This window comes from Protopterus annectens, chromosome 7.part0, assembly GCF_019279795.1.
Source record: "Protopterus annectens isolate FY-2018-M chromosome 7.part0, PAN1.0, whole genome shotgun sequence".
NCBI lineage: Eukaryota > Metazoa > Chordata > Ceratodontiformes > Protopteridae > Protopterus > Protopterus annectens.
The window spans coordinates 515,922,067-515,945,171 of NC_056739.1; the positions used below are offsets into that span (position 1 = coordinate 515,922,067).

General features: G+C 39.1%; 1 protein-coding gene across 4 annotated transcripts in view; it reads right to left on the bottom strand.

Annotated features, from left to right (window-relative positions):
- Nucleotides 1-23,105, bottom strand: part of TRAF3IP3 (TRAF3 interacting protein 3) — a 967,079-nt gene that overhangs the window by 280,171 nt on the left and 663,803 nt on the right. For all 4 annotated transcript variants that reach the window (XM_044077128.1, XM_044077127.1, XM_044077126.1 and 1 more), the window contains exons 6-7: nt 20,323-20,352; nt 11,634-11,729 (exon numbers count right to left, since the gene is read on the bottom strand). In XM_044077128.1, the coding sequence (XP_043933063.1) occupies nt 11,634-11,729; nt 20,323-20,352 (126 nt within the window). The remainder of the gene's footprint in view (nt 1-11,633; nt 11,730-20,322; nt 20,353-23,105) is intronic.

Consider the following 23,105-nt stretch of genomic DNA (forward strand, 5'->3'; position numbering starts at 1 on the left):
ACAGAAACAAAATGGTACCATTGCCAGCCAATTCAATACCCATTTTAAAGCATTAACCAACCAAGTGACTAATCAGATACTTGAGGTCTCTACTCAGTCAAATAATCATCTTCACCATTTCTCTGTCCAACCAGTTCCCACAGATACTGTCAAAAAATACCTAAAAAAATTAAAACCTACTACAACTGCCCCTGACATTTTACTTACTGAATATCTTAAAAATAGCAGCTGAGGCCATTGCATGTCCAATTTCCTTCCTGGTAAATTAATCCATATCTGAAAATAAAGTTCCCTCGCTCCGGACAAAATCATTTATTATTCCTCTACACATGGGTGGAATTAACAGAGATCTTTCAAACTGTAGGCAAAATGCCATTTTATCTCACCCCTCAAAACTATTAGAAAAATATATTCATAAGCAACTTATCAACTATCTAATAGATAATCGGCTTCTGTTTTAAACCCAGCATGGCTTCCATCATTATCACAGCACACCTACTGCTTTGCTGAATTTTCTTAATACTGTCAACACCCACAAAAATCCCAGAAGCCTAGTTGCCACCATCTTCCTAGACTTATCATAAGATGTTGATTCTGCCTGCCACCAGAAGCTCTCACATAATCTCCCATCCTTAGGGCTCACACCTCTTCACTGCAATGATTCCATTGCTGCCTCTCAAATAGAGAATAAGCAGTGAAACAGAAAAATCATTTCACTACCTTCTTGCAAGTAACTATTGGAGTCCCACAAAGATCTATACTAGGCCCATACCTTTCAACATATTTATCAGTAACCTGTACACTGTTACAAAAAATGCTACCCAAATTCAATAAGTTGATGGCCTGAACCTAATCATTTCTGCCAAATATTCCTATAAACTCCAAAACCTTACACAACAATCCTTATTATTGATTGAAACCTGCCTAAATAATTCACAACTACTTCTAAACCCTAAAATAAAACTAAATTACTGCTCTTCACCCCAAAAACACATCTATACCAAAACAACATTATTCACTATTATTTTTGTCAACATGAGTGTCATTATACATGATCAGTTGAAATTCAACCACCATGTATCCCACATGACTGAAAAAAAATCATCAAAAGTTAGGAAAAATATACAGAGTAAAGGTGTATATCACTGATGTAGCCCAAAAGACTTACAACCTCTTCATTCTTACCACCATCTCTCCTCTATGCTGCTCCAGGCTTCACTAAACTTCAAGTCTCACAACTGCCCACACTTGAGAAATGTTATAATAACACATTAAAGCAGTAGCTGTGCTGTGAGGGGGATGGAAGCCATGCTTGGTTGAAGACTGAAGTCGGTTATCTATTAGATAGTTGATGCATTGCTTATGAATACATTTTTCTAACATTTCTGATGACTGAGATATAATGACACACCACTGCCTAACCCACAGACAACTAAATGAGTTATAACTCATTTAGTTGTCTGTCAAGGACAGAACCCACATGGTTAGAATTGCTGGAGCCATGTCAGACTCCAAACCAGTTACAAGTGGCGTCCCTCCTGGGACCTCTCTTGTTCGGTATATATTTCTTGGTGGTACAGGCCAACACGGAAGGACTGTGGCTGACCAAGTTCACAGATGACTGCAAACTGGGCGCCATAATCAACTCTCCAGCCGACACAAGCATCCTCCAAAAGGGCCTCATAGAAACAGACAACTGGTGCCAGAGCCATGGCCTCAAGCTAAACGCCAAAAAGTGTATAGTCATCCCCTTTGGCAAAAACAAAGTGCTCACAAATTACCACATAGGTGGTAATCCATTAAGTACAGAAGAAGTCATTAGGGACCTGGGGACCCAAGTTGATAGCAATCTCTCATTTGACAACCACGTGGCGAAAGTGGTTAGAAAACATTTTATATAGCCCACCTAATCATGAAGGGATTCACATCTAGATCAGGGGAGGTCATCGTGCCTCTTTACTAATCCCTCATCAGGCCCATAATTGAGTACAATGCCCTTTTGGGATGTACCTTACCAGACACCTGCAGCAACTGGAAAGACCCCAAAAGTACCTCACCAAGAGGATCAAAGGGCTCAAACAGATGCCATATGCTGCCGCGTTAAAGGAACTCCAGCTCTACTCAGTGGCATACCGCCTGCTCAGAGGCGATCTGTGCCTGGCGTGATAAAGCCATGTCCAACCCGAATTAATGGACATGCTGCACCTCAGAAAATCCAAATCCCATCGAGCTGCAGCTCGAGAGACTTGAACCTCAGCACTGAAATAAATAGGACATGCTGGAGGGACAGATTCATAACCCAGAGGCTCCCTTCACGCTGGAATAAAATCCCAGTCCAGGTTAGGCAGAGTCCCACATTGACTCTCTTCAAGAGGAATCTTGATGAGTGGATGGGAGATCGTAGGTTTACCCCGGCTATCACTTCTGTGTCACTGTTAGACAGAGGCACAGTATACTAACCTCAAAAAAAGGCATAGCAAAATTAATTTAAAATGGGTGGCGAAAGCCAAACACATTCTGGCTAGGCTTATAAATGCCCTAGGGCAGATAGCCTAGTATGAACCTATGAACCTATGAACCTATATTTGTCTTTGTATGTAAATAATGGCACACCTTTTCTAAACATTAGTCCTTAGGCATAACTGAGTGAGATCTCACATCTGAAGTGACAAATATTTGTAGCACTCACACTTATATTTGTCAACTTCTATATACAATCTGAGGAATCGATAATACATGAAGATTTCTGAGTAACTGCTTTGACAATATATGTTTCCACATATATGGCCATAGCCTTTGTTTCTGAGCCCTTACAAGAGACAGTTGGTCTATGTGGCAGGTCCTATTTTAGGAAGTTTACTTTTTCCTTGAAACATGTTTGGAAATTTAGATTACTTCTGTAAAAGTTTCAGACATTGAGTGTTTTCCACCAAGGCTGCCCATTTATTTGGCATAAAATGTAAAACCTTTCTGAAGCATACCTGGTACATTTAGGGCCAGGGGATTTTTTCTGTTCCATATCATACAGTCAGAGCAACTAGAACCCAGTCAAATCTGGGTCAACAAGAGATCTGAGAAAATAACCAAAGGGATCAACTAAAACCCAGTCAAATCTGAGTAAACAAAAGATCTGAGAGTACAACCAAATGGAACAACCAAACAATAACCATAGTAGGATGTTGGCACCCACTACAGAAGCCCAGATGACTGATATCCTTGCTGAAAGACATGTGTGTTAGCAGGGTATTTAAGAGTGACTCCCAATTCACTGTTGTCTGCAAACCTGGTTAGACAGAGATCTTGGTTCATGGTCTGGAGATCAAAAAATTAAGTGCCGAACAAAAGGGCTCAGAGCACAGAGACCTGTTGAATACTACTGGTCACTTTCATACTGTCTAATGAGGCACCTGATACTGCACCATGTGGGTTCTATCTTTCAGCCAGTTTACTGCCCATCTTAGTACATGGGAATATATTTATAATGCATTGAGCTTACTACTTATGCCAGAATACTGGATGATGTCAAATGCCCTGGCGAGGTAAAGGTACACCATGTGGACAGCATGACCACTAATAATTTTTTCAAAAGTGTATTACAGTCTGTTAATGGAATCTGTCCTTGAGAACCCAAACTGACACAGGTCTAGCCTGATGAGATTTTTGATATCATACTTTATCAAGTCAGTTGTAATTTAGGGTCTATATTACCATGTCAAAAAACATGTTTGCCAAACATGTCTTAATTGACACAGAAATATCGACATGTTAAAATCCCAGATGTCCGAGTCAACGACTTTTTTCCCAGGGGGAAAAAATCACTCAGCCATCATCAGGGATTTGCCCTTTTCCCCACTGTAGTACGATCTTGGAGTTTGTACATTTAGTTAGGGGGAGTGTGGGGGACAAAGCCCCCCACATTGTAGGGTTTGAAAGTGTGTTTTCTTGTGTATGGCCAAGCGATTTTTTTCCCCTGGGAAAAAAATTCGCTGACTCCACAATTCGGGATTTTAACATGTCGATATTTCCATGTCAGTTAAGACGTGTTCAGCAAACATGTCTTTCGACATGGTAATATAGACCTGTTATATATTCCATGGCGTTGCAGATAAAATCTGTCAGACTGAGAAGTCAGTGGTGGCCAACCCTTGTTCACAGGTTCATAGGTATATACTAGGCCATCAGTCTGCAGACAATTACAATCCTAAACAGTTACCAGAGGTCAAAATCAAACTCTGTACTTTATATTTGTAAAATAAAGACCTTAACCATTATGCCAACCCTCCACCAAGTGTGGTGCGGCATCACTGCTGCACTAAACTTCTGGGACAATGAAATTAGTTAAATTCCAGTTAAATAGTATAAGGTGTGGCCCTGCTAGGGCTTGTTTAGTATTGTTTATTAAACAGCCCAGTATATTATCAGGCCCACTGAGAAAGTATTTTTAGTCTTGGAGAACATCTTCAGTACATGTTCTTTTACAAACCAGCATCTGTATTATCCCCTGCCCCTTCTTAATGTCCGCACTAAGTCAAAAAGTAGACAGGGTTGCACTTTTATGGCTTTTTCCTAATTCATGGGCACACCCTTAATCCCACTTCCTTATATATGTATCGGCAAGCAATGATATCAAACAATTGTACTCTGTGTACTTCTATGTTTTTCCATTAGGATCTGTTAGTACAGGATATAAAAATAAGTTTTTATGTACTGAAAATCAGTACATACTACATCATTTAGGGTAAAGTACACATACCTAATTACCTAATGTCCTGCTTCAGTGGTACTTATTGCATATAATAATGTTTTATCTGAAAAATATATGCCATTAGTAAGGAAGAATACATAAATAATAACAGCAAGCGCATCATCTAGTTCATTTCATATATATGTAAGTAGTATGTATACTCTGTTTTATTTACCCTGTGTGTTATTACTGATTTTTAATGTTTGTCATATTTGTCCTATGTTTTCTACCAGTTTCAGTCTTGGGCTGAAAATGAAGTTGGTCCGTTTGGATCAGTGCTATGCCCTTGTTAACAAACTTAAGTAAATAAATCAAAATATAAAATGTTCTAAACAGAAATTAAGTATTTTGTCTATACTGCTACAGTGATATCTGTTCACTCGAAAACCCCCAAGCCATGTAAAGTTTTCTTGCTTAGGTTTTAGTTTTTTCCCTCAACTTTATATGGATTATGAATGCTATCTAAGTTCTCTTGTTGTTGTTTTTTTTTCTTGTACCTTTATCTGGATTATAAATGCAATCTGTTCTCTTGCTTGGGTTTTATTTTTTTATGTACCTTGTATCTTTCATCTGATTGCTGTTAGGCACTGCTTCTCTCCTCCCCCATACCCCATGGATCTGAACTGCTCCTTAGCAGTTCTCCCAGATGACTCTTTATTGAATGGGGCACCGATGCCTTGTAGGAGCCACAGTCATGCACCAGCCTGTCATTTATAGTATCAAATGGGGCCAAGTGGGCAATTTCATTAAGTAATCATTTCATTTTAGAAACATGACTCAGCAGTCTTATGCCTAACAGCTGCTATATGAAGGAGAGTGTGTATGCTGAGAATATATAAGAGAAGGTGCTGTAGCCCCAAAAAGTACTAAAGGTGAAAGAGAGGGCAGAGAGTGAAAGAAGAATTTGTAACACAAAGTTGCAGATAATGAAAGGATATGTGAAACAATAATGTGGGGCAGTTACAATGAAAGTAGCAGCTCTGCATAAATGTAGGATGAAACAAAAATATTTCTCAGAACAGTCATCTGGTCCTTAAATGCTCATGCCAATTTATTAGACAAATTTTACCATTTATTTATTTTTATTTAGTCAAACTACTGTACCTGTTCCACAAAATATGTTCAAGGTCCTAAGTGATTTCAGCAGCACCTCTGCCAGGCAGTATTGCAACTTATCCAAAATGCTCACAGTTCCATAAATAAGAAAAATACAAGTAGCAAGCTTCACAAAGGCAAAAAATAGATGTAGTTTCTTCACCACTTTATTTGGTACCTCACCCTTTTGCCTTCAAAGAATAATTACATACTAGTGCTCCATTCCTTTATACCCCATCCAATACAAAAAATCATGTGTAATCAATCAATCAATTAATTATTGAAAGGCATATACAACACTTTAAACCAATACATTATTTTAACAAATTATTATAGAATAAATACATTCAAAATTACAGATTATAAAGTCAGGTTACTGTCAATATTCATTCCTCTAGGTTGCAAAGTTCTAAAATTTATAATACATCTACATTCTAACCTATCTAAATCATCTTTAAAAATTCCCCCAAGCGAAAGGCCAAGGTACCAAATAAAGTGGTGAAGAAACTACATCTATTTTTGCCTTTGTGAATCTTGCCACTTGTATTTTTCTTAGTATGGCATTGAGCAGCCTGCCTGCCCCTGTGGGAGTGGTTACTGACTTGAAACTGTAGTTTTATTGGCCATTTTGGGTCAATTCCAAAACTTCTTCATCTTCCTCTCTTAAAACCTGGTTGCCTCGTGGTTTTTGCATCTTTTCAGGCTTGTTGGCTGTTGGTGAAGCACCCACCAAGAGGAGAAAATGCTGAGAGAAGAAAGGAGCCACTTTTGAGACTTTAAGTATTTTTCCTCTGTTTATTTGCTAAGTTTTTCTGCATAGCCGCCTATTTTGAGCATTTTCTGACTTGTTAAATTTGATTTCTGCATTAGTAACTGTATTTAGAGCACAACCTAGAGCTGTTTACTGAATTTCCTGTTTGCTCTTATTTTTAAAATTGTTTTTTTCTCAAAACTTGCATTTTATCTGTCTTTGGCCTAGCACTCTTGTGTGGGGTCATTTACTGCACTGTTATAACTTGTTGATACTTGTTAACCTCTGCTATCTCTGAAAACAAAAAACAAAAAATCTTGCTTTTTTCCCACTTATCTGAGATTTAAAAAAGTTCAGTTACAGGCTTGCTGTTCTTGAACTGTTTGTAAGTTTCTGAGAGGCCATTTTTTGCTTGGGCTAAAGGAAAGTCTCTCTGTTGATCAGTGGCAGTGAAAAACATTGAGCAGCCTGCCTGCCCCTGTGGGAGTGGTTACTGACTTGAAACTGTAGTTTTATTGGCCATTTTGGGTCAATTACAAAACTCCTTCATCTTCCTCTCTTAAAACCCTCTTTTGCGCGGTTTTGCGTGTTTTTGAGCATAGCGCAACAACGGGCAGCGCTGCCTAATTGGGTTTAAACTATTCCTGGCTCCACAAAGTCTGCTCTTCACTTTTTCCCTTAGAACTGCTCTATCTCTCAATTTAAACACCATATTCTCATTCTAAGGCCCTTCACTGGTCCAATTAAGTAATCCTACAAGTTAGCACTATTAAACCATAAGCACTACTTACTCTTATACTCTCTACGATTACCCTGTCCTCTATTGGTCCGTTTCCCTGTTACTCAGTTTCCCTGTTACTCTAGCATGTCCAAAGGTCAGTCAATGGTTTCCTCTCCAGTCCAGCTGGTGAATTTGGGAATGTTGAGGCAATGTTACAACTGTCTCATGTACACGGACAACCCTCTCCTCCTCCAAACAGGTTCAAATATATGTGAGAGATGCAACTATTTAGCCAAACTGGAGGCTGAGCTCTCTCATCTCAAAACTGGTGTAACCAGTCAGGAGGAGAAGGTAACCTCACACAACACAATTCCAGTATCACATAGTCCCACCACATCAGCGAACCAAACACATAAATACACAAAACATACTCGAGGCTCTAAATAAAACCTACCTAAGCAACAGAGACATCCAAAGCAGACATCCAAGCAAACGCTACCTCAAAACAAAACACACACAACACATAACCCACAAAGTCAGTGTGCCAAGCAGCCACAGCCCTTAAGGCTGAATAACACACCTGATACTCTTGTTATAGGTGACTCTATTGTCAGACACACTGATGTCCCGCTCACCAGGCTGAATAAAGAGAAGGTCATGGTGAGCTGCCTGTCGGGTGCTAGAATCTGACACATAACGCAAGCACTCAGGTCACTCCAAAGCAAATACAAATATGACTCAGTCATTGTACATGCTGGTGTGAATGACCTGAGACGTACCTCCCTGGACTACATGAAAAGAGACATAGAGGAGCTCTCTGATCATGTAGCCCAGGCTGGTATGACCCTGACCTTGAGCAGCATCTTACCCTCACCTAGAATGATGCCATAGTACAAAGACAAAATGATTGATTTTAACAATTGGCTAAAATTTTGGTGTCATTCAAAGGGGATCCAGTGTCTGTCAGCCTGGGATGACATGCTCGACAAGCCACGTTGCTTCTAGGGACGGCTTGCACCTGTCACCACTGGGCTTTCGGATATTGGCAAAGGCTCTTGCCACCCCATAGTGCCTTTTTAGGCAAGGCTCAAAAGTCAAACCCACCCCCATAGACAGCACAAGGAACAAGAAACTAAGGGTAATGCTGCTAAACGCCAGAAGTCTTAACCTCAAGATGCACGCACTCAAAGCTCTCCTCAGTATGGAGAACATCGATATCTGTGCAGTGACAGAAACCTGGTTCATGGCTCCAGAGAGCACCCCACACTACCAGGCTATACCTTGTATCATGCTTTTCGGCCCCAAAACCCGGACCGAACCACAAAAGGAGGGGGAGTTTCCATATTTATCAAGGATATCCACACCTCCAGGTTAGTGGCATTGCATGAAGTATCGGAGACCATCCATGTGCAACTATCAGTGGGCAAGACTGCTTTTCAGTTTATAGCATCCTACAGACCACCCTCTCAAAGTCAGGAATCCCATTCGGCCTTCCTGAAAACATTGGAGAACATGAAGATCTCTCAGAACACCATTATATTGGGTGACTTCAACTACCCAAACATTGACTGGGAGCACTACTCAAGCCCCAGCACCTTAGCCCAAAGATTCCTGGAAATTATAAACTTAAATGCTATGGAACAACTAGTCACCACTCCCACTAGAGGGGACAACATACTAGACCTGATCATTACCAACATGGGGACTCTATGCTCCACACCAGAAGTATATCCCTCATTGGTAAGATCAGACCATAAATTAATTTCACTGGATGTCCACTTCCCAACCCCACCCCCAGCCCAGAAAACCACAGTGAAAAACTTCTCAAAAGCGAACTTCTCACTTCTCAAAACCGAAGTGGAATCCTTCAAGGCCCCAGGGCCAGTGGAAACTACAGCCCAAACTGCAGAATCCTATATAAATGCATTCTACAGACATCTCCAGGAATGCATGGATCATGCTATCCCAAACAAAACCAAGACCCAATCATCCAAAGGCAGGCGTCCAGTCTGGTGGACCCCTGCCATAAATAAACTGTACAACAGAAGGAGGAAGCTACTACATGATAGAGCAAAATCCCTAATAGGAAGGCATCTCTGATCAGTACTAGCAAAAAATTACGATCCCTCATAAAATCCTCCAAGGCCAGCTTCGAGAGAAAAATTGCACAGGACACCAAAGACAATCATAAGGCTTTTTTCAGTTATGTTAGAAACCTGGGATGCAACTCCCAGACTTGTTCTGAGTTGATTCTAAATGACAAAAAATACACTGAACCTACAGACATCACCAATATCCTGGCAGACAGGTTCAGTGCAAACTTCTCCACCCCCTCCCCCCCAAAAGAGCAAATATCTATCCCGGCAGAGGGCTGCCTCCCAAACATCTCAGATGCTCAGGTGAAGGCTGCCCTCTCCAAAGCAAAAAACACTGCTTCCATGGGACCAGATGGCGTCCCAGGTTGTGTCCTACATGAACTACAAGAGGAACTAATCCCTCAAATAAAACAGCTATACAGTCTCAGCCTCACTACAGGATATGTGCCCACAGAATGGCGTACAGCAACAGTGGTCCCACTCCACAAAGGTGGAGCCTCTACGGACCCTGGAAACTATCGTCCCATAAGCCTGACTAGCTTAGTCTGCAAGGCTATGGAGAGGGTCATCATGGAGCTCATAAACAAAGACATTGGGGACCTACAGACACTAGATCCTACCCAGTTCGGCTTTGTCAAGGGCAGATCCTGCCTTTTGAACCTGGTTGACTTCTTTGAAACAGTCACCAAAGCCATAGATGAAGGGAAGGTAGTCCACACAGCCTATCTGGACCTTGCAAAGGCATTTGACACAATACTCCACTCGGGCATCATAGATAAGCTATCCAGCTTAAATATAAACCCCTATGTCACAAGATGGGTCGCAAACTGGCTCAAAGACAGAACCCACAGAGTGAGAGTTGCTGGAGCCATGTCAGACTCGAAACCGGTCACAAGTGGCGTCCCACAGGGTTCTGTCCTGGGACCACTCTTGTTCGGTATATAATTTTCCGAGGTACAGGCAAACGTGGGAGGACTATGGCTCACCAAGTTTGCAGACGACTGCAAACTGGGCGCCAAAATCAACTCTCCAGCTGACACAAACGTCCTTCAAAAAGGTCTCACAGAGACAGATAACTGGTGCCAGCGCCATGGTTTAAAGCTAAATGCCAAAAAATGTATAGTCATACCCTTTGGCAAAAACAATGTGCCCACAAATTACCACATAGGCGGAAACCCATTAAGTACAGAGAAAGTTATTAGGGACCTGGGGACCCAAGTTGATAGCAATCTCTCCTTTGAAAACCACATTGCCAAAGTGGTTAGAAAGACCTTCTACATAGCCCACCTCATCACGAAGGGTTTCACATCTAGATCAAGAGAGGTAATCATGCCCCTTTATTCATCCCTCATCAGGCCCATCATAGAATACAATGCCCCTTTTGGGATGTACCTTACCCAACACCTGCAGCAATTAGAAAGACCCCAAAAGTATCTCACCAAGAGGATCAAGGGTCTCAAACAGATGCCATATGCTGCTCGGTTAAAAAAACTCCAGCTCTACTCAGTTGCATACCGCCTACTTAGAGGCGATCTATGCCTGACATACAAAGCTATGTCAAATCCAGAATTAATGGACATGCTCCACCTCAGTAAATCTAAATCCCTTAGAGCCACACCGAGGGGCTTGAACCTCAGCACAGAAATAAATAGAACTTGCTGGAGGGACAGGTTCATAACCCAGAGGCTCCCTTCGCTCTGGAATAGAATTCCAGTTCATGTGAGGCAGAGCACCTCACTGAATCTCTTCAAGAAGAATCTCGATAAGTGGATGGGGATCGTACGTTTGTCCCAGGGATTACTTCCGTGTCACTATTAGACAGAGGCACAGTAAACTAAACCTTAAAAAGGGCACAGTATACTCAAATCAAGGGGTGGCGTAAGCCATACAGAATCGGGCTAGGCTTATAATTGCCCCAGGGCAGATAGCCTAGTATGAACCTATGAACCTATGAACCTATCTCTTTCTCTGTAGAGCCCCCTCCCCCAAGCTTCCATCCCATATGTTTCCACCCACAACTGACTGCATACTGTGAGAACTGGTTCCAGAGTAATTTGATGTTCTTGTGTTGAGATCTATGGCTCAAGGAGTAATTGTGATATTTTATGCTATACTTGGCCAACATTTAGTTTTGTTCCTAACAAATATACATGCTTCAGTTAAAAGAAGGCTTAGCAATTTGAGTCAACATGGAAATTCAAATTTATTAAAAAAGTATGCTCATACCTTCCAGGATTTTTCTGATGTTTGTAATAAGGTTGGTAGAAGCTGTTGCAAAACTGCAAGCTTTTGTTTAAGGCAAAACTCTCTGTGCAATGCTTCCTAGAAATGAAAAAGAAAATTAATCTGTTAAAGTAATGCTTGTGAATGTTGTTACAGCCTATATAGTATGCCAGTCATTTCACTAGTTAACCCCTCCCCCATCTTATCTGGAGACAATTTCAAGTGATGCTCATTACTATTTTGCATCACTTGTCAAAGGTCCAGCTTCATTTTCATCCTCAAGAGCATTGAGAGCAGAATTTGCTCCTAAAGACTTTAAAAATTCTGGTTAGCTGTTTGTTTCCTTTGCTGTCAATAAAATGAGCATTATTTTTGGTAGGAATATCACTTCCAAGGAGATTTCAGCCTGCATTAATGTTTTGACTCAGTAGGGAAACTACTTCAGATGTCTCTCACAGTTCATCAGCTGTTATTTGTGAAGCAGCAACTTAGTCTGCTGTGTGTGCGTGCGTGCATTTGTGTGTGTGTGTGTGTGTGTGTGTGTGTGTGTGTGTGTGTGTGTGTGTGTGTGTGCTTATTAGATATTGCATGCTGGACTGTGGTTCCACACTGAGCTAGTTTTGTCACAGTGGCCACCTATGGGATGTCAGACAAGTGATGTCAGAAAAAATAAGACATCTGATGAAGACCAAGCAGAAGCATTGCATCAGACTGGTTGTGCATGTTTAATACTTTTTGGCACATTATTTCTTTCTTCGCATTTCATGTCACAGCTAGGTATCTAGAAATTGTTAAGATATATGATTCATGTGTAATATCATCTGACAAATACCCTTGTTAAATTACTCATATTTATTCCACTTATTTATTCTACTTGAGTGGACCATTACTATTCAGATGGCATATTTACGAAAAAGTAATAGATGACTGACTCTGTTCATGTGTTCACTAAACGTTTTTAGCATCTGCGATGAAACACCCCCTGCTTAATATATATATATATATATATATATATATATATATATATATATATATATAAAACATTTTTTTTTTTTTTTACTCCTGAGTGGGTATACTGTCTCTCACAGCCAAGCAACATGTCAGTTGGCATAATCCAAAGAAAGACAGTTCTTCAAGCTGAAACCCTGGTAAATACTAATAAAAAGTTACAATACATAGTGGATTTTTTGGTCTTCAACTTTGAGAAGAATTTTTGTTTTTCTTTTTTTGGAGGATTGAAGAGGGTACCAGTTTAATGAAATGCTGACAGTGTTAGACAACTAATTATGACTCTGTCTTGACTAACTCATCAAAAAATAATAGTCTTTTTTTTTTAATAAAATTCAAACACTAATTATGGTAAACATGGCAAAAAGAGAAATTGCTTCTCTCAAGAATCATCTGCTCCACAGATATGGTTAATATACTGTGACACTGCTCTTGACTCAAATGATTTGCTGAAGCTGCAAGAATACAACAAAATGTCTGTGCAGCAATTACTTTATAACAACACACAGCTGCCAGTTATGCTGTCCTTATAATCTGGCCATAAAGCCATCATGCCAAACACAGTACTGTAGCAGCTCATCTAGTGCCAGGAACTCCTCAATGGCAAATTGAAGAGCAACAAAAAAGGTAATTTCTCTCCAGTTTGGTGTCCCCTACATGTCTCCTAAGGAGCATCAAGTCATCTGTGGTACCACTGCATTTATAGCAAGTAGCTTGTTATATTGTATACCACACATGAAGTGCTGAAGCAGGTGATTCAGTCCTTTCCACAAAAGCAGTGGATCAACATCAGAGTTCACTTTCATACCAGTATTGCCAGTACAGAAATTAATACTGGTACTGCACAATCAACCAATCAGCATCTGCTGATCATGCCTCCTTAAGCCTTGCACCTGGATCAGCTGTCCCCTCTGCCCCACTCTATTGATGCTGTTGACCAAACATCCCATAGTTAGATCTACAACAACATACTATGGCTAGACTGAAAACATCTGAGGGAGCAGGGCCAGTGCTAATATAATGAAGATATAAATGGGTTCGGTAACTTCTGTAATGGTTAGTACCTTACACAACTCATCCTGCAATGTTACATTGGATCATCTATGAATTCTCATCCAAATGAGGCTACAGTCAGGTGAGCATGACTAACTGTTACTTTGTCCAGATATGAAATACAATATGAAGCAATATTTCCAAGGGGACAAGCCTTCCGGCATCCACAACCTCTTACTTGTTACTTACTAACAGCTAAATGTTGGCAAAAAGCAAAAAGAAAGAACTAAGAATCAGTGTTGATGCTATAACAGAAACAAGGATCCTCTATGCGTAACTGCAATAGATGGCATATCACTATCACTCATCCACGTGGAATTTGAGAGTTATAGCCCCATCCATGTTATACTCTGAAAAAGGTAGTGAATCCTAACCCATCCAGCTGTGTCTTCCCTATAAGCCTTAACTAGTGATGTGACAAAACAACGTCCCTGTCCGGGAAACACAGCTCATCTTGCATTAATTAGCATGTGCACAAAACACTAAATTGTTGCTTCACAAGTATAAACAGCTGTACACCACTTAAAAGAAAGCTACAGAGACTGCAGCACTTAAATAAGATGTGAGAGGTCTTTGAATTGATCTGCCTAATGATTCACAGCAAAATCCAGTATAGGCTGAAATCACTTTAGAAATGGTTAACTTACCCACTGCAATCACCAGTTTATTTTGATCAAAGTAAAAAACAACTGATTTTTTTAGTGCTCAGTCCTAGATCAGTCAGTTGTAAAGTCTTCTCCTCACCATTCAGAAGGTGAGTCTGATAAGTAGGATACTGGATCTTTTATTTCAAATCATTGTTTGACACGATTAGTACCTCATAGCTTGTTCAACAAGAATCTGTAGTAGATCAGTTCTTGCATTTTCACTGCCCCAGCCACCCACTACAACCCATTTTAATATACTTTGAAAGCCTTTTGCTTGTATTGCATAAGAGTTATGTCTGGCATACAGGGCATTGTCAAACCAGACTCTGATGGACCTCCTGAATATCCATAAAACAAACAGCACCAGAATTACCCGTTCTAAAACTTAAACCTTCCCTGTGATATAAATAGGACCTGCTGGAGAGACTGGCATGTATCCCAGAGACTACCCCATCTCTGGAACAGGTTCCCCATCAAAGTGAAGCAGAGTTCCTCCTTAACCCAATTCAAGTGTAACTTGGACAGTCAGATGTGGAACAGGAAATTCATCCCTGGTTTGGCACCTATGTCTCTAATGGACACAGGCAACTGATAAATGTGTCATCTCCAAGGCCCCTGCTTGTAAATATCATCTTCCAATCCTCTACTTACACGTATCAAGGGTATCAGAACTTGTCAGAGATTTGGGATGCATGGCTAGGCTTAAAAGGCCCTTGTAGCTGTTAGCCTAGTAAACACCTATGCACCTATGAACTTAATTAATAATGCAAAATATCAAAATCTATGACAGTGATTAAACAAATTCTGCTGTATGTATGAAATATACTCAAAACTCAGAGAACTCTAGTGACTCTAGGAAGATTCTTTGGCATGTACTAAGTTAGTGACCACTGGGGCCTTGTTAAAGCTAGCTATGCATCCCAAACCTGAGGTACATTCTGGTACCCTTTGTAAGTGTTAGCAGGGACTTGGGAAATTAAACCTTTACAGGCTGCCTGTGTCCATTAGAGACAGAAGTGCCAAACCAGGGATGAATTTCATGTTCCCCTTCTAATTGTCTAAGTTACACTTGAACTGTGTTAGGGACGCACCTGTCAACTTAGCACAATAAATCTGTACAAAGCTTCAAATAATGAGGAGTCAAAGGCCCAAAACTAGGGGCATATTTTAAATATTGTTCTTATAATCTTAAAAAGTTGCTAGAACAACAAAATTTGGATTTGCATGCATTTTCTGAAGGGTATGAAATCTGAAACTCAAATGTGTGTCTTTATTTAGTGGCTTCAGACCTTGCCTTGAAACCAGAAATTTTATGAGGAACAGATCAAAAACATGAGACAAATATCTGGACATTCTGCAAAAAATCTGAACAGTTGAGAGGTATGGTTAGGGAGGAACTCTGCTTCGCATGGATGGGGACCCTTTTTCAGAGAAGGGTAACATGATAAAAAAGATGCTCCTGTAATATAAGCAATCTATTTCAGTTAAACAAGCTTTGCTTTAAATGTAGGACAGAAAAGAATATACTGATAGAGCAATTGCCTACGAAAACTTCAAAAATGAATTGAAAAGAAACTCAGACCTGATGAAAACTGAAGAAAAGAGAGCCTAACACAAACCGCACTTTCTTCAAACATTTAAGAAATATAAATGCTGATGCCAAATAATTAGAATTACACTCCTTTTAAACTTTATGTTTATTGCTGTGGTTTAACAAAAGCACCATACAAAATACAATTAAGTACAGAGAGACAATAAAACAATATGACAGTAAAAGAATAAATAGCATAACATTAAAGCTCTGACAGCATAATCTGTATATCAATTAAACAATAAAACAGACAAACACATATGGAATCTTCCAATTGTCAATAAAAGCAAAATGTATAAAATAAGTGTTTGCAGGAATCATCTGAAACAATTGAAAGAGAGACAGATTCACAAAGCCGCTGAGGCAGTAGATTCTAGAAATGACAGCACTTGACAGGATATGAAAACCACCACGTCTGCAGTTGCACCCTCTGATATGTTAGCAGCCCAAAGGCAGCTAACAGGAGAGTACATGTCAAACGCAGTGACATGAATAACTCTTTAAGGTACAGGTTACCCATGCCATGAAGGGCTAAGCATTGTGTCACTAGAACTTTTATGCAAATGTATAGGGCGTCAATGCAAGAACCTGCAAAATATGATATTGATGTGATGTATCAGAAAGCACCTGGGTCACAGAGTTTTTAACAAGCTAAAGATACTCAAGTTATCCGGTAGAAGATGCCAAGAATAATGTACTGCAGTAGTTCAGCCTGAAAGAGGTCATTACTGATCCAGAAAATATTTCTTAGGTGGTTATCAGAATGACCTCAAAACATCAGACACTTGGTCCCTAAATGCTGGGCTATTATCAAAGCAACAGGTACTGAGAATCTATACCTTAAAGAGAGACTAATTTATTTCACTCATAAGTAACACAGGGTGTCTACAGAACAAAACCTGAATACCCTCAAAGTAGCATGCAGTGACATTATTATTGTCTTTGACATGCCAAACTTTTTTTTTTGTATTATCTGAAGTAATAATCCCAAATTCATGAAAATGTTAAAGGATCATATCAAGACCTTGAAATCTTTCAGTACATAATAAGCAAGCATAAAACTGATCTTGTCAAAGCTTCTAGATTTTCATGCTAAGAAAAAAAAAAAACAGAAAGGAAATAACTAAGCTAAAATTTAGAAAACAGCACTATGCCTGTATAAAATATAGAAGATCTGTCTGCTCTGCTCCCTGAGTAGCAATAAAGGTACAGGGTTGAATTCTAAACACAATGGAGCTTTGATTAGTTGTACCATGAAAATATCAAGCAAACAAAACAAGCCATTTATTCTCAGCAACATCAAGCATACATTTGACACATGAAGACAGTACTCTAAATGCTAAACATCAAGGCCAGCTTAAAAAAAAAAAAAAAAAAAACAAGCTATTTGGTAAAGGCATATATGTTTTATGTAGTCTGTGATTTGACATTATACATACAGACTTGTGAACAGTGCTAAAAGAGCCATAATAAAACATTGCAGAGCTAAACTCTAAAAGCCTGGTGACTAAATATTTTCAGCTGTCACAAGGTCTGTGGTTTGTACTGCACTGGATGCTAATGAACTTAGAATTGCCTTCATAGTGGCTCCCTAGTTGAAGGGAAAACCTGTTCTAGATGAGGGAAACCGCGTTACCTAACTGTTAAAGATTCCCTGCTGGTCCAGTGGCAGTGGCAACCCCACAGATTGTTTTTTGGGAGGGGGTCCTGGGTTCATTCCTGAGACAAGGGTTAGAGATGTCCTTTTCTGTTGAGAAATTGTAAAAGAATGATGAGATATCATGACTTAACTTTGTTTGTGAAAGAACAATACAAGATAGAGTTAACCTGTTTTTTTTCTGATGATATCATTAAAGTGAGTATTTCTGAACACAAAACAGCAAATAAGACTTCACTCTAAGCATGGAACTCTATTGAATAATGACATTTGATTCCCTCAAATGCTCAGCTAAATAAAAGAGCACATAGTAATTAAATGTGTATTTATAAACATTCAGTGTTCATCTACTTTTTAGTGTAGTGAATACAAATATTTCCCTCAGAAAGTTTGCCTGGTAAAGGCTTTAGCAAGAACCCAACTATTCACCTGTCCATTGATCTTTTTAACTGGCTTTCCTTATATGATGCTGCCTAAAAATCAATGCATGGCAGCAATGGACAGCAATGCCATCCAGATCAAACACTTAGGAAAGACTTGCTGGGGAATATCCCACTTAAGGTACTTGTGAACCAGATATTAAATAACAACATTGAGGACATAACTAGATAATAAATTAATTCTAAATTCTAAACATCCTTTTTAGTTGAGCAGTATAGCATTCTTTTGTGGTTAAACCTGAGAATTTCATATTCCAACAGTGATTAACAAGTCACTAGATGTAAAGGCCGGTGTCAAAAATTACTATAGTATGATTTGTGGATCCTGCTAAAAGCTAAATCTTACATGAACTTCATCAGAAAAAGAAGAGTCTCCCTAAATCTGGAAGTTCATTTTTATAGATTTGTTAAGATGTAAAAAGCCATACAAGCAGGTAGTTTGACTCATAATCCAGTATGATCAATACTTATGTGGAAGAAAATACAGCACAAACATAATTCCTTTAGAGCAGCTGTAAAAAAAAATTGAGTGATGTGATTAAAAGCACTTGAATGGAAACAGTTCATGTCAGGCAGTCAAGAAGGACAGATATACTATACTATATCAGACAAACAGAACAATGGAGAATGGACTTTATTATAGACAAGTGAATGAGAAAATTATAATAGGATGTTAACACGTACAGAACGTCTATCTCAAAATCAGTATTTCTGGAAGTTGAGCCAAAACAGGTTCAGATTTTGTGTTATGCTATTCTCCGGATCAACCTTTTCTTTGATCACAAAGAATATAAATGAATGCTGAAGGGTTAAAAAAAGATTATTTCCATAAGACCCTTTTATTGTATGTGCTTCTGTGCATGTATACATTTATTCATATATGATTAATAATGTATAAATTCTAATGAATGAACAGGCCCATCAACACCAGTAGTCCATTTTTCAAATGAAACGTAAATTGAATTACATCAAATGTACAAAACTTACAAATTGTGAAGTACTTAGAAATAATAAAAAAATGACCAAGAGTTAGTTGTTACGTTGGCCAAAACCCCGTCAAGTGGGTCATTAAAATGATTTTTATCAATGAAGCCCCAGTTGACTGTTCAGGAGAATGTCTCTTTTCTACTAAGATATAAGTGAGTTTTGAGTTGATTATAACAATTTAGGGAAACACCTCCTTAAATCGCCCACCAACAAAATTAATATATTTTGGATTATTTGCACTGGTAAAGAATGCATTCACTAGATCGAGATCACATAAGTGAAGCAATGAATGCCAATATAAGTGGCTAAGAGAGGGATTTATTTCAAATTTAAGGAGTAGGAATCCCAGAACAATACAGACTGTGATCACATACAGTGCAACACTAAGGGATTACTTGATGTGGATTGTGTACTGTATCAGCGCGGATAGAAAAATGCAAAAGGATGCAGAAAAGGTATATGATAAAAACAAATATCTGATTTTGTTCTGTATTTAGTTAAGCATGTAATAATGTTAGCAAAGTATTCTGGAATAATCGGGAATGAACTTAAGTCCATTTTTAAAAGAGATGCTGTTAAAAGGTGAGGTGTGGAAAAGATGAGCAAAGTAACAGAATTGAATGTGCTTCATCTGAGGACTGCAGAAGATTAAACTAATTGTGACAATGTGTTGCAATAATACTGTTTAGCAACTTGTTTTGGAGAGTATTTCTGATCTCGAAGAATACCAGTTGTGCTGCTTACACAATAGCTGTTACCATAGCAACACCTGTAAACAACAATCCAAGGACATTATACTTGTTGATAAGATACTGACAGCATCTACACTAAGGGAACGCTTAGTCCCATGCAAAAAATAAAAAAGCATCTAGCCAAAGTATTTAATGGACAAACTAGCTCATGGAGAATATGCTGGATAAATAGATCATGGATTATTTAACTGTCTTTCACACCCCAGAAGTACAAATAATTTGCATATTCTTAGCTCAGATGCACAGTAGGATACCTATGGAACTGAGCACCTTGTTTATTTTGGATGACACAGTAAGCCACTCATTGAATTCTTTGAGGAATTAACAAGCAAACTGTAAGGGACATTCAGAAAAATGAGTGACTACTGACATGCATCACTAAAATCAGTAAAGGGACATCCTTTTCCTTTCTACATAGATATTAAAGCATAACCTATTTTGATTAATTCAGACACTGACTTAATAGTCTACAAGGTTGCATAGCATTTATTCTGATGAAAATTAGTCCAAATCCTGCTCAAGCTGACTTCCAAAAAGTTTCATACGCATCAACATACCTTCAGATAGTCAGAAAGCTGCATGATTTCCTGAAATGAAAGAAACAAATGCATTTATTGAATTATCTAGCATAACACACAGTTTTAAAAGACAATTTACAGAAGTGTAATGCTATAGCAGGTGTGAAGTGCAACTCTTTGAAATACATTTGACATACTTACACAGTACTGATTCTCTGAGTGCAAACTTGATGGAGCGTGTCTCAAAAATTTGGATTCTAACAAATGTCATGAATAAAATTACAAATCTAAAGAAATACAATAAAGACAAGTTGTTGTTGTTGTTGTATCTTTCGGCTTTTCAAGGTTAGGGGTCGCCACAGCGGAACTCCGGACCACTAATGATTGGCAGTAGATTTTTACGTGCCGAGTTGCCAGCCCACTATTTGTAATTACCTGTGTTATACTGAAAGTACTTTATAATGTATAATGAAATGATTTATAAATATTTATCAGCCAGTGAATGTACCTCAGGACTTAAGTTTTTAATGAAATGATTTATAAATATTTATCAGCCAGTGAATGTACCTCAGGACTTAAGTTTTATCTATTATATATTTCCTATAGTGTAATAAAGCAATAACTGATGATGTGGTGTGGTATATTGAAGATTTACCCACAGTTGGTGAGGTTTAAACATGAGGGTGAAGCCCGAGTGATTAAACAAAGAAAACCGTAAGTAAATATTCAATACAACACAACCACGAAGTCGGTTATTGCTATTATACAATCACATTATTTAAGAAAAAAATACTTACTTTTCTGAAATAATGTCTTTGTATAATGGCGGATTACTGTTCTTCCTCCTGCTTGTTCATTTTGATGTACTGCGCATGCATATGGTACTTGCATTCCCACGCATACCCAGTGCATCAATGCTTTGAAACGGAAGCAACGGAGAAAAGAAAGTCTCTGTTGCTCCGTTTTCTCTCTCTTTTTTTTTAATTGTAAAAAAAAGGTTTTGGGGCACTTTATACCAATGGAAAAAAGTCTGGGCGACCGGACCTTTTTCCGTTGGTATATTGTGGGATTTACAACGGGCACACTGGTTGGGCTGGGCCAATCAGCGTGCATGTTTTCCAATAGTAATAGGGAGTCATTGTATAATAAAGAATCATCAGCAATGGTAAATACATGGTTTGTGCCCCATGCCTGCAGAACAGCAAACCCATATAACTGTGATCACGCATTCTCCTATTTACTGGGGTGAATGAATATTGCTGGAGAGGTGACCATCCAGGCAGCCTTTGGGAGTTTTCTGTTTTGTGGTCTAATCCTTTGTTTGGTGGCTGACTTGCAGCTTACGGATTTAAAACCATGTTATGTCATCTCCTATACATGGGTATACTCATGCACACATGCAGAAACATTACTGGTATCCCTGAAAAATAATTATGATATTGGATGTATGGGAAAGTCAAAGTACGAAAAGAGTAGCAATCTATACAGATTAAAACATGAAAAGTAAGATCAGATTGAAGGAGGAGGAACACTGATCTATGACAAGTGCAATGAAGCCAGCAATGCCAGAACTTAAGCTGTGTTCTACTACCTGAGGTAGATGAAGTAGGGACAATTCATCACCTCCTAGCTACATAAAGGCAAGAGTATAAGAGACAAGAGAAGATAATAATGGAGTAGAGTATCAGGAAGTTGGTAATATTCATGAGGAATCTGAATCTTTATTAGCAGAGCTCATAGGTTCATAGATACTCCTAGGCTAATGGCTCTAAAGCCATTACAAGCCTAGCCATATTTATCATGAGCTGCCCCAGTTTTTGGTGATTAGGTGAGTGAAGTTCACAGAGGTAAGGATCTATAGTAGTTTGTGTTCACCAATCCATTGATCTAGGTTGAGTTTGAAAAGGGTCAGGGAGCGGCACTGTTGCATGTGAAGTGAAAGCTTGCTTCTGAGGCAGTTTCTGGGAAATGTAACTATCTGTTCAGCATGACCTGTTCATATCAGAGGCTATATTAAGATCCCTAGAGCAAGTGACTCTCGTGTAGTTGATTTATGAATGTGTAGCATTTCCATCTGGTCTGGGTCAGAGACTGCCCTGTAAGCCAAGTACAGGTCACCGCTTAGCATCATGTAGGAGACAGAATACAGTGAGAGGGATTTCAGTCTTTTTACGTAAGACTTGTTTTGTGTACCCTGTAATTTCTTGGTGAGAAACCTCTGCGGTCTCTCCAGTTGTTGCAGGTGACTGGTGAGATACATGTAAAAGGAAGCATTGTACTGAATTATTGGTCTGATGAGGGCTGAGTATAATGGAATTATAACATCCTTAGATTTAGATGTGATGCTTTTACTTATAAGATATGCCTAATAGAAGGATTTCCTTACTACTGTGGAGACGTGGTGGCCAAAGTTCATATTGCTATCAACCGGAGTACCCAGATCTCATACCACTGGGTCTACACTCAGGAGGCTGCTGTCTATAATGTAATTAGCAGGGATGTCAGCTTTTCCAAAGGGAGTAGTAATGCATTTCTTTTTTGCATTTAGCTTTAATCCATGGCTTTGGCACCAATCATTTGTCTGCTTTATTCCTGTCTGCAGTATATTAACATGGTTGAGGGACTCAATGACTGTTCCCAATCTGTAAACCTTAGCGAACTTGGTCAGCCACAGGCCATCCAAGTTTACCTGGACATCTGAGAAATAAATTCAAAACATTACGGGCCCAGCACAGAACCCTGTAGTAGGCCACTGGTGACTGGTCTTTTGCTAAAGGCTAAGTCACCCACTTTGACAGTATGTGTCTTGTCGTGAGCCACTT